At 47.2% G+C, this 15,347-nt stretch overlaps 1 protein-coding gene across 1 annotated transcript in view; it reads left to right on the top strand.

The window, feature by feature from the left end:
- TTK (TTK protein kinase) overlaps positions 1-15,347 on the top strand; it is a 338,680-nt gene that overhangs the window by 190,765 nt on the left and 132,568 nt on the right. The window contains exons 15-16 of the mRNA XM_069235624.1: positions 8,979-9,136; positions 9,239-9,390. Of these exons, the coding sequence (XP_069091725.1) occupies positions 8,979-9,136; positions 9,239-9,390 (310 nt within the window). The remainder of the gene's footprint in view (positions 1-8,978; positions 9,137-9,238; positions 9,391-15,347) is intronic.

The raw sequence follows: 15,347 nt of genomic DNA, 5'->3' as shown, positions 1-15,347 counted from the left end.
CTTCCCGACTCCACCTGCAGAGCTGGTGCCGACCTTCTCCTCTCTGCCACCACAAGCTCCCAGGATGCAGGGCAAGAGCAGCCTAAATTCAAGAATTCTGTGTGGCCGTGGCCCGTATTTTCTGCCAGCTGACTCCCTCTGGCGCTCCTGCTGGCTTCACAGAGCCAAGAGGTTTTCCACCTGGATTGCCATCAGTTGGTCCTTCCCACATGCCAGCTGACTCCCTCTGGATCGTCTCGAGTCGCTCCACCCAGTTTGGCCACCAAAGAAGGTGCATTATTTTCAATGGTGGTGAGAAGGGCAACTGAGGTCCTTGACTTTCAGGTCCTCCCAGTGGTAGGCAAGACTGTCTTAACAGAGGTCTTTCAGCTAGGGCCCTCCAGTGCAGAAGTATTTAAGTCCATTTAATGAAACTTCATGGATGTCCTCCTGGGAGTCTCAGAGAAACCATGTTCAGGGGTATCAGTGAACCGCTAGATAGCCTACTGCTATTGACCTGACCATAGGGACCCTACATTCCTCACCCTGCTCCCAGCCCTGAGAGTTTGTGGGTGTTAGCATCCATGGCGACAGTGAGTCCTAGTTCCTTACTCACCACCCCTTCTAATAGAATAGGGAGTCCAAGCATCTAGAATTGTTTGGGAAGAAAATCTTTACTGTCACAAGGTTGGCATTGTGCTTTGTTAATTCAGCATGCCTCTGAGGTATTCAGTAGCATACTTGATCCTGAGGAAGCTATAGTAATCCTTACTTAGGCAATGATGGTGGGCAGGTATGCATCCAAGTTTACTATCTGAATTTGCTTAGACGCCACAGACTCTTTTGACATGGCTATGACCTCCACAGTGGCTCCTAAGCACCACGCTTGGCAAAGGCAAACAAACTTTTTGGGGTGATTTCCAGGCCAACCTTAATAACCAGCCTTTCAATGGCTTGCACTTGTTTTTTTGAGAAGGTCGATGCTGTGCTGGAGTGATTTAGAGATAGCAGAGTCCCATCTTGCTCCCTGGGATTACATGTTGATCTCCGCCTGCATTCCCTTTGCCTATTCCATGGCTACAGCAGAGGATCCTGAAGTTTTCAATACCAACTGTATCTCTAAAGTCGACCCCTTTTGCACACTTGTCTTGGCTGGGAAAGTGACTTCCACAGAACTAGCGGTAAGCAAGAAGCCCCCACAGCCTAGTCACATTGTAGGAGCACTGACATCTAATAGGAGGGCTTATTCAGCACTTCGTCCTGGAATGGCAGAAAGTTTCCTTGGACTGGCTTGTGTTGCAGATTGCCTGGTAGGGAACTACCCTTTTAGCCAAAGAGACCATCAGAAGGTTTCCTGGCCCGAAGTAGGGCGTGGTTGCTATTTATGCAACCTCCTGGTGCTGAAAATGGATGTGGGTCTGCCGTTTATTGGCTCTATGTCCTGACAACGCCTTCCTGAGGAAGGACAGGTTGAAAATGCTCGCCCTTGCCCAGGTTCTGTCAGCCATAGACCTTGGAGACTGGATGTTAGCATTCGACCTGCAGGATGCTTATTTTCACATCCCCATTCAGCAGGTCCCCAGGCGCTACCTGCCATTCATAGTTGGGTTGGAGCTCTCTTTGTTTGGCCTGCTCCCTTTTGGCCTCAGCAGTGCACCTTGAGTGTTAACATAAGTGATGAGGATGGTTGCTGCCCTTTTTCGAGGTCGGGGGTCTCAGTCTTCCCTTTCTTGGATGACTGGCTGTTGAAAGCAGGCATTCCTCAGGCACTCGTCACCCACCCCCAGACTTCAGCTAACCTTCTACATTTGTTGGAGTTCATTATCAACATGTTAAAGCCACACGTGAATCCTTACGAAGTGTTCTTTTTCACCTGAGCAATTGTGGACATGGTGGTGTTCCGTGTTCTTCAGCCACTGAGAGTCAAGGACATTCGGGATATGATACTGATGTTTCAGTCTCGCTCCTGGATTCCAGTGGGACATAGGTGACTGGCCTGATGGCATTCACTATCCTGCTTGTGATGCATGCCAGATGGCATATGTGGGCTCTGCCGTGGGACCTGAAGTGCCAGTGGCTACAGCACCTGGGCAACCTCGCCAACTGTGTCCAAAGTTTGGAGGAGACTGCACAAAATCTTAGTGGTGGCTCTTGGATTGTGATCTGGTCAGCGGCACCCCTCTCTCCCGGAGCTGACCCTAGTAACAGATACCTTGCTCCTGGGACGAGGTGGAGATGAGATTAGTTTGGTCTTCAGCAGAGGCTCATCATCACATCAACCTGTTGGAGTTACGGGTGCAGGTGTATATGGACAACACTACTGCAGTTTTAGTAGTGCAACACACAGGGCAGGTGAGAGTTATGGCACCTATACCGGAAGGCCCTGCACCTCTGGACATGACTGGAACGTCAGACTCGCTTCCTGGTTGTACAACACTTACCAGGATCTTTAAACACCAGGGTCGACTCGGCCATTGATGCCTTGTGAGGCACAAATGGTGTCTGCAACTGGATGTAGTGAAAAATCTCTTATGCGAATGGGGAGAACCTTGGCTTGATCTGTTTGTCTGCTCAGAACATGCAATGTCTGCGCTTTTGTGTGTTGTAATTTCCAAAGCAACTCTCGCTCAGAGACTCATTCATTTGGAATGGAACTCTGGATTTCTGAAGGCTTTTCCAGCAATACCACACCTCTCAAGAAGATCAGGACCAATGGGACACAAGTCCTCCTAGTGGCTCCAGACTGGACACAGGGAGTATGATGTCCTGAGCTTCTGGGCCATGGGTATTTGCCCTCTGAACAGTCTACCCCTTTGGGAGGATCACTTGTCATGGTGCAAGGTTGGATCCTGCATCCCAGCCTGCGCATGCTTCTTCTTCATGCTTGGAGATTGAGCGGCCATAGTTGAGTGCTTTCAACCTCACTCGTGATGTGGTCGATGGTGTTTTGCCTGACTGGCGTCCCTCGACAAAATCAGTATACACCTGCCATTGGGTCAGATTTGTGGCTGTATTCTGGCAGCCATATTGACCCAATCCATGCCAAATTGACTAATGTGTTAATCTTTGTGCTGCTGTTATCTCAGCAAGGCCTTGCTTTGGGCACTATGAAAGATTATTTCTCTGCCATGTTGGTGTTCTTAATGTTGCCAGATCAGCCTTCCCCTCTCAAGTCACCTGTTAAGACTCTGTTTTTGAGGTTTACAACACATGTCCCCCTTCACCTTTTGTTATGCCGAGTAGGACTTAAATTTGGTTCTCACATTTCTGATTGGTTCAGGATTTGTGCCCCCCCCAAAACCCCCCAACCCTTGGTAGTTTGGCACAAACAGTCAGGCTTATCCCAGAGACAATGTGTAAAGCATTCACGCAACACACACAACACACGTGACACAATAAATACACAACAAAGGAAATCCAGCAACCAGTTACATAAAAGTAAACTGTATTGCATAAAGCATCATTAGACCAAACACAACATGTATCAGTAACATCCTGCTACCCAGGCAGTTGTTAGAACATTACACAGGTTACTAGTACTCTGCCAAAAAATAAGCAGTAGTCAGGTAAACCTAGAGGTTTCTGGTATTCTGCAACACAAGCAGTAGTCAGGTCATCATCACCACCAAAAAGTCCTGTATCATGAATGCACATAGAATGAACCATTCCCCGAAAGGTAAGTCATTGTTACAACCAACATAAATGCACATATCCTGAAAGCTTTCCTGTCTGGCACAGGTCGTAACACTCTTGGAAGTCTCCACAAAAAGGAACAGTTTACCAATAAATTAATCATAGAAAGCATTATCCACTTTCTCCCAGTAGCTCATGCAGACTCTGCCCTTATGCACCTATCCCCTATAATGGCAAACATGACCAGTCCTGGCATCAGCTCATAACCAGAAAAGAGGGATGCAGCATATATCCTGTGGCCAAACACCTATCCTGGTGCTGGGAGAAATCCTAGAGGTAAACGCTCCACTGCACCGTCTACATAAAAGCCATAGTGCGTCTGTGCTATAACCAATACGGCAGGTCCCAGCTTGCCCATGCCAAGACCGGGAGCTCCTGCGCTCCTAATGCAGGACATCTGGGACTCTGACGAGCACCAGAGAAGGAGCTCCAATGCACCTAGAATAGAACATACAGACAGGTGACACTGATGCGGATATTGGTTTTCCTTCCCCCGGTAAACCACAGTCGCCCAAGGTGTGAGGAGAGACTGGGTGGGGCACGCACTCCACAGATCACGGGGAAGCCTTTCTCAGGGCTCCCCTCTACCCCCCACTGCATTCAGATTCACTTTCAGCAGCGGCTGCCACAGTACCTGGTATCTTGCCTGGTGAGCGTGGACGTCGCTGCAGCTGCTCTTCATCTGGTGGCAAAGCGGCCGCGGCCAACCCCTCCCAATGGAGAGGCCAAGTTCTTGCAGAGCGCCCCTCCTTCTAGTTGCAAAGGTGTGCTGTCTCCTGCGCCATTAGGGCCCCGCAAGGGGAATCCTGAAGATCAGCCCGGAGGCACCTCATTCGCTGCTAAGGGCCAGAGCAGGAGAGTGGGGCCGCCCTGGGAGGGGTTCCAGCAGCTAGCAGAAACGGGGCACCACACTTGGTTACAAAGAGCTGGTGCTGCGCAGTTCAGGGCCAACAGGAGAAAAAGCACTACTTAACTGGCAGCCAGTTGGAGGGAGAGAGGCAACAACATCCTCCTCCCAATCTAGCACAATTATAGTGCTCCCCAGAGGCTCTACTCCTTTGTAAGACCAGGGGCAACAAAAGGAAAAGGCACACCTGTGATCTCAAGATGGCCCCTGGGAGAACACTTAAGTGGGGCCAGGAAAGGGGCAAGCAGGCCAGCACATCAGGGTCCTGAAAGTGCAGTGGCAGTCCTGGTTGTCCCTTAGCAGGTCACAGGTTTGTCCAGCAGCATGGCAGCCCGATGGTGGTTCCTAGCCAGTCCTTCTAGCAGTATCTGGCTTCAAGTCCATCCAGTGTCTAAAAATGAGGGGGAAGTCCCCCCGGTACTTATACTCATTATGCCCAGCCTCCACAAAAGTGAGAGAAGTGGTTCCAAACAGTTCTGACCGGCTCCAGGAGTGTCCTCTTTCTCCTCCAGCACTGGCTCCAGACCCCAGCCGGGGAGTAAATTAGCCCTTTGTTTGAGGCCTGGGTGTAGCCTTTACAAATGCAGGTGTGCCTTGCCCCTCCCTCTCCCAGCCCAGGAAGATCATTCAGTATGCAGAAACACTCAAGTGACCCCTCCACCCTCCCTGTGTTTAGGCTGTCTGAAAGGTATGCACAAAGCCCAGCTGTCACTCTGCCCCAGACATGGATTGGAGGTAAGCTGTAAAATAGCAGTCATAAGCACAGAGAAATGCTCACTTTCTAAAAGTGCCATTTCTATAATGGTGATAAAAAAAAATCCACCTACACCAGTAAGCAGCATTTCTCACTACCATTACAACCATACTAAACATATGTACGCTACCCCTCATAGATTAGACAATACCACTTAGACATATGTTAGGGCATTTCCAATGCACCCTACGAGAAAGGCAGCACTCACTGTAGTGAGAAACCAAATAGGCTGTTTGTCATTACTAGGACAGGCCACACAACCAAGCACATGTCCTACCTTTTACCCACACAGCACCCTGCCCATAGGGCTAGCTAGGGCCTACCTTAGGGGTGACATATGGGGAGTAAAAAGGGAGTTCCAGGCTTGGCAAGTAAATTTAGATGCCAGGTGCATGTGGCAGTAAACTGCGCACGCAGGTCCTGCGGTAGCAGACCTGAGAGTTTGAAAGGCTACTTCAGTGGGTGGCGTAAGCTGCACTGGAGGCCCACTAGTGGCATTTAATTTACAGGCCATAGGTATAGGAATACCACTGTACCAGGGACTTGCAGGTAAATTAAATGTGCCAATTAGGTGCAACCCAATCATACCAAATGTAGAAAGGGAGAGCACATGCGCTTTAGAACTGATAGCAGTGATAAATTGCTCAGAGTCCTCCTAGAGCCAACAAAAAGAGGTCAGACAAAATAGGAGGAAGGCAAAAGGTTTGCCGATGACCCTGTAAAAAGGGCCAGGTTCAACAGTTCTGAAGGGCTTTTTGGTTTCAGTCCGTTCACAGCCCCTCTTCCGGAGAGGTTATTGGTGTGCAGGGTACAAGTCCTAAAAAAAAAAATGAAAGGGGGCTAACCAAGTTAAGCAATATGCAAACAACGTCATGGCACATGACATCTTACTTGGCATTACAGGAAATGACATCACAGGAAATGGTATCACAATCCAGGACTTCACAGGAAGTGACATCAGAAGAAGTGACATCCTGTCTTAAGACCTCACACACGTTTAGCAGGTCTATCATGAGTGCATTTGAATGCATTACGAGTATACATGTGAACACTCCTAATTGAGACAGACACCTCCCATTTTTGTAGGGTATGTATAAAACAGTGTTGCCTTTTGTAAGTGTAGAGCTGCCTTTACCCAAAGACTGAACAGACTATCACCACCAGGAATAATCCATATGCAGCACATTTTCATGTTGATGAAATTTCTTTAGCTGCATGTGCATCTAAAACCTACCTGATGCAAGGTAACGCAATGCCAGGCAGTGTGCTACCTTGCGTTCATGTGTTTTTTGTTTTTTTTTCTGTTTTTTGTTTTTCTTTCAAAACAACCGTGATTTGTATGGCACTGTAAATCCCAATATAGATTTTGCATCAGGGTTGTGTCTAAAAAGTGAAGCAACCCCGACCCAAAATCTATGCCTCAACTTGTGTTTTTAAAACTCTGCCACAAAGAAATTGGCAACCAGGAGAAATGGGACAGTAAAACTGTTCTGCTTAATTGGTTGCAAAATCCGAATTTTAAAGTTTCTAAAGGGGTTAAAGCGCCTGCTGCAAAGATCTTTGGGTTCCCAGTACATCTGAGGGAATAATAATAATAATGGTAAGATAACTTTGTTGGTTAGCACATTTGCTGCAAAGAACTGTGTTTTGTCTAGTGCCCATTTTAACTCTCAGCTGCATAGAGGGTTCTAGTGCCTGTTTTGACTCAAAGTATCATAGGGAGTTAATGTGTCTCCTGCAAAGCACATCATGTAACATGCAGATGACAGATTTTATTTTATGTAAATAAGTAAGTGGGTTACTGCTTTGAAAACAGATACTTTTGTTACTTGCAATTGGTAAATTGTAATCCTTCTAATGTAGCGCTGTGAGCTATGAAAGACAATATGTGACTCCTACACTTTGTGTAACCGTCACTCTTATGTAACATATCCTGAATATTGATGCACAAACTTATATGATTTATTGTCAATCTAATGATTGTTTGATGTAAAGCGCTGTGACACCCTGCATTTTGATGAGTAGCTCTAAAACAGAAATAAAAAATTGTGGTGCTTAAATTGTTATTTTATGTAAATACTGGGACAGACCAGCACATCTGACAATTTTACAGTGCATGCATATCTCTCATATGCAGAGACTGAACAAAGTCAAAAGGGTGCCTCTCTTAAGTACCTGTAAAGTGCTAACAAGCTCTGTTACTTTATTTCCCCTCCCCGGCTTTTGGATGTAGGTCTGAGGCTCCAGATAGTTTCCAGACAAGGTTACTTCAACAAAAAAAGGCCTGATGGCCCTTTAAATTCAGCCTTTGTTACAGGCCAGGAGTCTGAAATTCGAAAGACCCCCTCGCTGCCTGCACTTTGTTGTTCGGATCAACAGCCGACAATGTGCAGGCACTACTGAATGTGTCCTGGTGTCTGAAAAATACACTGGGACAAGCTCAGCATTTTACAGTGGGGCCCAACTTCTTATCAGGTTGGACGGCGTCCACCCTGTGAATATAGTGGATTGACACTCTCCACCTGTGTGTACCCCTGAATTGTTGCCTGTTGCTGTGCTATCTATTATAAGATAAGGAATCTGTGGTTGGCAGTCTATCCTAGAAGAAAGTTACTTACCTTTGGTAAAAAAAAAAAATTCTGGTTGAGACTCTATCTAGGTTCCTTACTGCTCCGTTCACTTTCCTGCTCTGCGAACTGTACCTCTTATGATGAAAGATCTTTAGATTCAGCACACTGGCTACAAATATTCGGCAGCTGGCTCTGCTTCTGTGAGCGTGGAAAGTTCATGACAAACTGATGTCAGCGTGCTGGGGTGGTCTCTATATGAGTACCTCCCACGTCCCATCTGGCATGATGTTGTCAATGTGAGACTACTGGCTTCACCTACCTGTGCACTTAATTTGGCTCAAGAACGTCTGGGTCAGTCTGATGCCTGGGGAGTATTCTGTGATAAGGAAATTGCTGTTAGAAGCTCTGACAGTTGTGATGTTTGGAGTGTTCTACTGGCCAGTCAGTCAAGGTGATGATGGAGGTCTTGTTAGTGCCAACAGAGTTTTTAGGTCTTACAGAATTAAAAAAAGGTTTTATAATACTTTCTATGTAGTCCTGAGTTTGATATGCATCACATGAACAGTGTACCATAAAAAGCCAATCTGCCATAACTGTATGATCTGTGTTGATTTACATTGATTGTGAAGACTACATTCCCTATGCAAACCCACATATTTTGTGCTGCCAGACTTCTAATATTCAGACCAATATTTCCTTGCTTAACATTCCGGGATTAGGTACATGTGCTTCAACAAACTAATGTGGTGAATGTTTTTAAAAAGCTCTTACACAACGGTGTGCAAACATCCTGGCAGTGAAAGGGTTAAAGAGACCATCAAATAGAACCGAGATGAACACTACTAGTCACATTATGGAGGCTTTCAGGGTTGTAACTGAATCATCCCCAACTTATCACAACTGGTGCTTTAAATTTCATAATTGCTTTACTAACTTGATTTGAATTAGAAAATATACTTTTACAAGACGAAACAGTCTTCAGCCGATTATAAGAAGCCACATTTGTGTTCAGAATTTCTATCCATTTTTTTAATGCACCTTATAATAGAATTGCTGTGTTTTTTTTATTTTTCAGGTTTTTCAGGTGATGGATGAAAAAAAGCGTCTATATGCTGTGAAGTATGTGAATCTGGAAGAAGCAGACCAGCTGACAATTGAAAGCTATAAGAATGAGATAGACTACTTGATTAAACTACAGACACACAGTGATAAAATAATTAGACTTTTTGACTAGTGAGTGCATCCCTTTGCCATTTGCTCTTTTGTTTCCAAGCAAACCTTATGAATGATATATTTTTTCTATTGATTTTTTTTTCTTCAATTATACTCTTCTAGTGAAATCACAGACTATCACATCCGCATGGTAATGGAGTGTGGGAATATTGATCTGAACAGTTGGTTAAGGAAAAAAAAGACTATTAGCCCCTGGGAGCGGAAGAGCTACTGGAAAAATATGTTGGAAGCAGTTCACGCAATTCATCAACATGGTATGAGTATAATCAAAAACTATTTATAAAAACAATGCATGACCTGAGAATACTTAATTCATGATGACACACATAATAAAGATATCTACTTGAAATCAGAAGTTATGTAGAATCACATTATACATATTCAGTTAAGAATAAGTTTAATCCTTATATTCTTCATCCAAGGTAGACCTGGGGGACTACTTTGTTATCTATGGATTGTCCGCCTTTAAGAGTGGTTGTATAGATTCATGGTCATTTTAATATCTTTTTTTATATGCAGTGAAGAAAGATATTCATCATATCTGTTTCATGTAAAATTATCTCCACTGTAAGGAAATGCCTCCTTGGCATGGTTGCCCCCTGACTTTTTGCCTTTGCTGATGCTATGTTTACAATTGAAAGTGTGCTGAGGCCTGCTAACCAGGCCCCAGCACCAGTGTTCTTTCCCTAACCTGTACTTTTGTATCCACAATTGGCAGACCCTGGCATCCAGATAAGTCCCTTGTAACTGGTACTTCTAGTACCAAGGGCCCTGATGCCAAGGAAGGTCTCTAAGGGCTGCAGCATGTCTTATGCCACCCTGGAGACCTCTCACTCAGCACAGACACACTGCTTGCCAGCTTGTGTGTGCTAGTGAGGACAAAACGAGTAAGTCGACATGGCACTCCCCTCAGGGTGCCATGCCAGCCTCTCACTGCCTATGCAGTATAGGTAAGACACCCCTCTAGCAGGCCTTACAGCCCTAAGGCAGGGTGCACTATACCATAGGTGAGGGTACCAGTGCATGAGCATGGTACCCCTACAGTGTCTAAACAAAACCTTAGACATTGTAAGTGCAGGGTAGCCATAAGAGTATATGGTCTGGGAGTCTGTCAAACACGAACTCCACAGCACCATAATGGCTACACTGAAAACTGGGAAGTTTGGTATCAAACTTCTCAGCACAATAAATGCACACTGATGCCAGTGTACATTTTATTGTAAAATACACCACAGAGGGCACCTTAGAGGTGCCCCCTGAAACTTAACCGACTGTCTGTGTAGGCTGACTAGTTCCAGCAGCCTGCCACACCAGAGACATGTTGCTGGCCCCATGGGGAGAGTGCCTTTGTCACTCTGAGGCCAGTAACAAAGCCTGCACTGGGTGGAGATGCTAACACCTCCCCCAGGCAGGAGCTGTAACACCTGGCGGTGAGCCTCAAAGGCTCACCCCTTTGTCACAGCCCAGCAGGGCACTCCAGCTTAGTGGAGTTGCCCGCCCCCTCCGGCCACGGCCCCCACTTTTGGCGGCAAGGCTGGAGGGAACAAAGAAAGCAACAAGGAGGAGTCACTGGCCAGTCAGGACAGCCCCTAAGGTGTCCTGAGCTGAGGTGACTCTGACTTTTAGAAATCCTCCATCTTGCAGATGGAGGATTCCCCCAATAGGGTTAGGATTGTGACCCCCTCCCCTTGGGAGGAGGCACAAAGAGGGTGTACCCACCCTCAGGGCTAGTAGCCATTGGCTACTAAACCCCCAGACCTAAACACGCCCTTAAATTTAGTATTTAAGGGCTACCCTGAACCCTAGAACATTAGATTCCTGCAACTACAAGAAGAAGGACTGCCTAGCTGAAAACCCCTGCAGAGGAAGACCAGAAGACGACAACTGCCTTGGCTCCAGAAACTCACCGGCCTGTCTCCTGCCTTCCAAAGATCCTGCTCCAGCGACGCCTTCCAAAGGGACCAGCGACCTCGACATCCTCTGAGGACTGCCCCTGCTTCGAAAAGACAAGAAACTCCCGAGGACAGCGGACCTGCTCCAAGAAAAGCTGCAACTTTGTTTCCAGCAGCTTTAAAGAACCCTGCAAGCTCCCCGCAAGAAGCGTGAGACTTGCAACACTGCACCCGGCGACCCCGACTCGGCTGGTGGAGATCCAACACCTCAGGAGGGACCCCAGGACTACTCTGATACTGTGAGTACCAAAACCTGTCCCCCCTGAGCCCCCACAGCGCCGCCTGCAGAGGGAATCCCGAGGCTTCCCCTGACCGCGACTCTTTGAATCCCAAGTCCCGACACCTGGGAGAGACCCTGCACCCGCAGCCCCCAGGACCTGAAGGACCGGACTTTCACTGGAGGAGTGACCCCCAGGAGTCCCTCTCCCTTGACCAAGTGGAGGTTTCCCCGAGGAACCCCCCCCCTTGCCTGCCTGCAGCGCTGAAGAGATCCCGAGATCTCTCATAGACTAACATTGCAAACCCGACGCTTGTTTCTACACTGCACCCGGCCGCCCCCGCGCTGCTGAGGGTGAAATTTCTGTGTGGGCTTGTGTCCCCCCCGGTGCCCTACAAAACCCCCCTGGTCTGCCCTCCGAAGACGCGGGTACTTACCTGCAAGCAGACCGGAACCGGGGCACCCCCTTCTCTCCATTCTAGCCTATGTGTTTTGGGCACCACTTTGAACTCTGCACCTGACCGGCCCTGAGCTGCTGGTGTGGTAACTTTGGGGTTGCTCTGAACCCCCAACGGTGGGCTACCTTGGACCAAGAACTAAGCCCTGTAAGTGCCTTACTTACCTGGTTAACCTAACAAATACTTACCTCCCCTAGGAACTGTGAAAATTGCACTGTGTCCACTTTTAAAACAGCTATTTGTCAATAACTTGAAAAGTATACATGCAATTTTTATGATTTAAAGTTCCTAAAGTACTTACCTGCAATACCTTTCGAATGAGATATTACATGTAGAATTTGAACCTGTGGTTCTTAAAATAAACTAAGAAAAGATATTTTTCTATATAAAAACCTATTGGCTGGATTTGTCTCAGAGTGTGTGTACCTCATTTATTGTCTAAGTGTATGTACAACAAATGCTTAACACTACTCCTTGGATAAGCCTACTGCTCGACCACACTACCACAAAATAGAGCATTAGTATCTATTTTTACCACTATTTTACCTCTAAGGGGAACCCTTGGACTCTGTGCATGCTATTCCTTACTTTGAAATAGCACATACAGAGCCAACTTCCTACATCCACCATAAAAGACAAAGAAAGATATCAGCCTGTAGTAGAGGTTCTATAAGTCACATTATACAAATTCGATTATGTAGATGATTTCCTCCTCATGGTCTTCCATCTGAGGCAGAACTGGAAATCTTCTATGTGAACTCTGAATAGCATGATATGGGGCAGAGCTTGTCACGCTGCAAGATGGCCGTGCAGTAGAAGAGCTCTGCGGGACCCCGAGCTATCCCTATATGATCCTGCTGCCAGTGCTGCATTAAGAGACAGTGAAAATACCGGTAGATGCCTCTCGGACAGGGGTGCACATGTGGGAGCCCCCCCAGCACACCAAGAGAGCTGCAGGTGAAGACTGGGTGGCGGAGTGGAGAGGACTGAGATGCCAGAGGGCCGGCCGCATGCTGCTGACCTTGGAATCTGCGTCCTTGAAGGTGCGACTGGCAGAGACTAGGGGGCTGGGTGACGGTGAATCTGCTTTCGGCAGAGTGTGGAGGCAGCAGACCTATAGGAGTGAGGTAGGTGGAGGCCTGTGGGAGGCTGGCGGGCCTGCAGGCGGCTTGGGCATGGAGAGGGGGCTCGCTGTGCAGTTGTGGCAGGCCCCCCGATGAAACTGTGGCGCAGACCCCCTGGCCTGCTGGAAGACTGATTATCGCATTTGGAGGCCAGTAAGAGAGTAAATCTGGTGAGAAAAAGGCCCTGGGCTGGACCGTGTCTGGAAGGCTGCGCGGTGAGCACTGGGGCTGATGAAAAGGTCCCGGAGACTGAGTCCTGGGAGTACCTTTCAATCGATGAGCCATAAAGGCCCTGGATGCTCAGCCAGGGGAGGATCACTGAGGCTGGTGGGGTGCCAGCTGTGGAGGTTGTGAGTCTGTATGCATCGGCCTTTAGGCTCAAGAAGTGGGCCTGAGAGACACTGGAGGTGCTAGGGCATCGGAACAGAGTTTGCATGGGGCTTGCAATGCTGTAGTGCACACCTCCTCAGGAGCCGACCTGTGGGAAGTTTTTGGCGAGCTGAACTGTGGGTGCCTCAAGATAGGCAGAATGAAGGTAACCAGGCCTAGTTGCCTATACGGTATGACTGGGCACTCGAGACTCCGTTACGTTGGTGCAAAATATGGAAAATCAAAAAGAAAACGCAGACATGACTTATTTGATATCCGCAAGTCTCGTAGGGCGAAGGATGCAGGATCTGCTTCACCAAGAGATATGGAGGAAATGTCCGGAGCGCAAGGTGACACAGACTTCAAACAAATCCTGGTGGCGATACAGCAGAGTCTAACAAGCTTTGACAGTAAAATCGATGTGTTAACGTACAGGATGGACCACATATCAGAACGATTGGATAAGCATGCAGATTGTCTGGATGGAGCTGAAAATAGAATCTCTGAGATAGAGGATGAACAAGTCTGATGGTGCAGCATCGTGGAAGAAATTTGATAAACAGCTAGCTGCGTTACAGGCTCAGACTGAAGACTTGGAGATGTGACCTTGACAGAACAACCTGAGAATTGCCGGAGTGGCAGAGAGCACTAGAATAGACAATATGGAGTTCTTCAGGGAACAACTGATGTAGGACCTTCTGGTCCGAGACTCTCTTTTTCACTGATGTTCAAGGTGGGACGGGCTCATAGGTCTGGAGTGTCTCCGAGACCTATAGTAGCAAGGTTATTGAATTTTAGAGACAGAGATAATGCTCTCCACAGGGCATGGAATTTAAAGGAACTTAAATATGAAGGCAATATTGTATCCTTGTATCCGGATTTCACTCAACAAGGGCAAGACGGAAGGAAGCAGTTTCTCCCAGTCAAGTGTAAACTGAAAGAACTTAGACTGGAATACAGCATGCTTTATCCAGCTCATCTTCGGGTCATTGTGGATGGCAAGGCAGTCATTTTTACTTTTTATTGATCTGAAGGCTGTCCTGCAGTTTCTAAAATACAGGGAGAGTGCAGCATGACAGTCGTTCCCCTGGGTCAGCCCACGGGGGGCGCAGCAGGGTATCTGGATGAGGTGGAGTGACTGTTGTTGATGAAACAGAAATGTGTTCATATATTTACAATGCTATTGCATCCACAGGACCGGGGGTAAACTGTTACTATTGATTTTGCTATGATAGAAGTCAAGCATGGTTTAAAATCACGCAGGAAGCTTTGTATTACACAGGCGAGGGGGACTTTAATTACAGCTGAAGATGATTATACATTTGTTCTTCCTAGTGTGCCTTTGTCTGCGGGGAACGGTCGCGCCATAATAAGGAGCTAGTAGGAATACTATGTTGGTGGTCTTGACCACAAGTTTTAAGTGGGGCAATGGTTCCACCCCCCATCCCCCCGAGTGTGTAACACTAATTGTTTATTAAAAGAATAAAGGTTTGAGTTAGGCAGGGTGGTGGGTGTGAGTTGATTCATTACGTAAGTTGAGGGGGCACGCAATGTGGGTGGTGGGCAGGGTTCATGAAGAGAATGCGGGCACATAGGACAAGTATCAACCTAAGGACAAAAGAAGGCAGAGTAATGTTTCCTTGATACAATGATTGATTGAGGGATGAGTCAATTGGGGGGGGGGTGTTCAGGGCACTGATGTCGAGAGCCCCACGACTCCGCTTGCTCACTTGGAACGTGAGATGTCTTAATGATGGTCGGATGTTTTGAAAAGTATTGGCATATCTTGGAAGACAAGTGATAGATGTAGCGATTCTCCAAGATACACACTGGGTGCCGGATAATGGTTTATTGACGCCCCGTAGGTTGCAGGATTACTACTGTGCTGCAGGCATCACTTCTCATGCCAAGATGGTGTTCTTGATATGGACACTCAAGAGCGCTGATGTTAAAATACAGATGTGTGTAGACCCTGTGTGGAGATATGTAGGTGTGTGCTGTAGTATAGAGGACCTTTTGATAATGTTGGTGGGAATTTATGGCCCTAATTATGATGATCCACAGTTTTACTACTCCTTGCATGCCAGTTTG

Source organism: Pleurodeles waltl, chromosome 5, assembly GCF_031143425.1.
Source record: "Pleurodeles waltl isolate 20211129_DDA chromosome 5, aPleWal1.hap1.20221129, whole genome shotgun sequence".
NCBI lineage: Eukaryota > Metazoa > Chordata > Amphibia > Caudata > Salamandridae > Pleurodeles > Pleurodeles waltl.
This window is presented reverse-complemented; position numbering and strand designations above follow the sequence as displayed.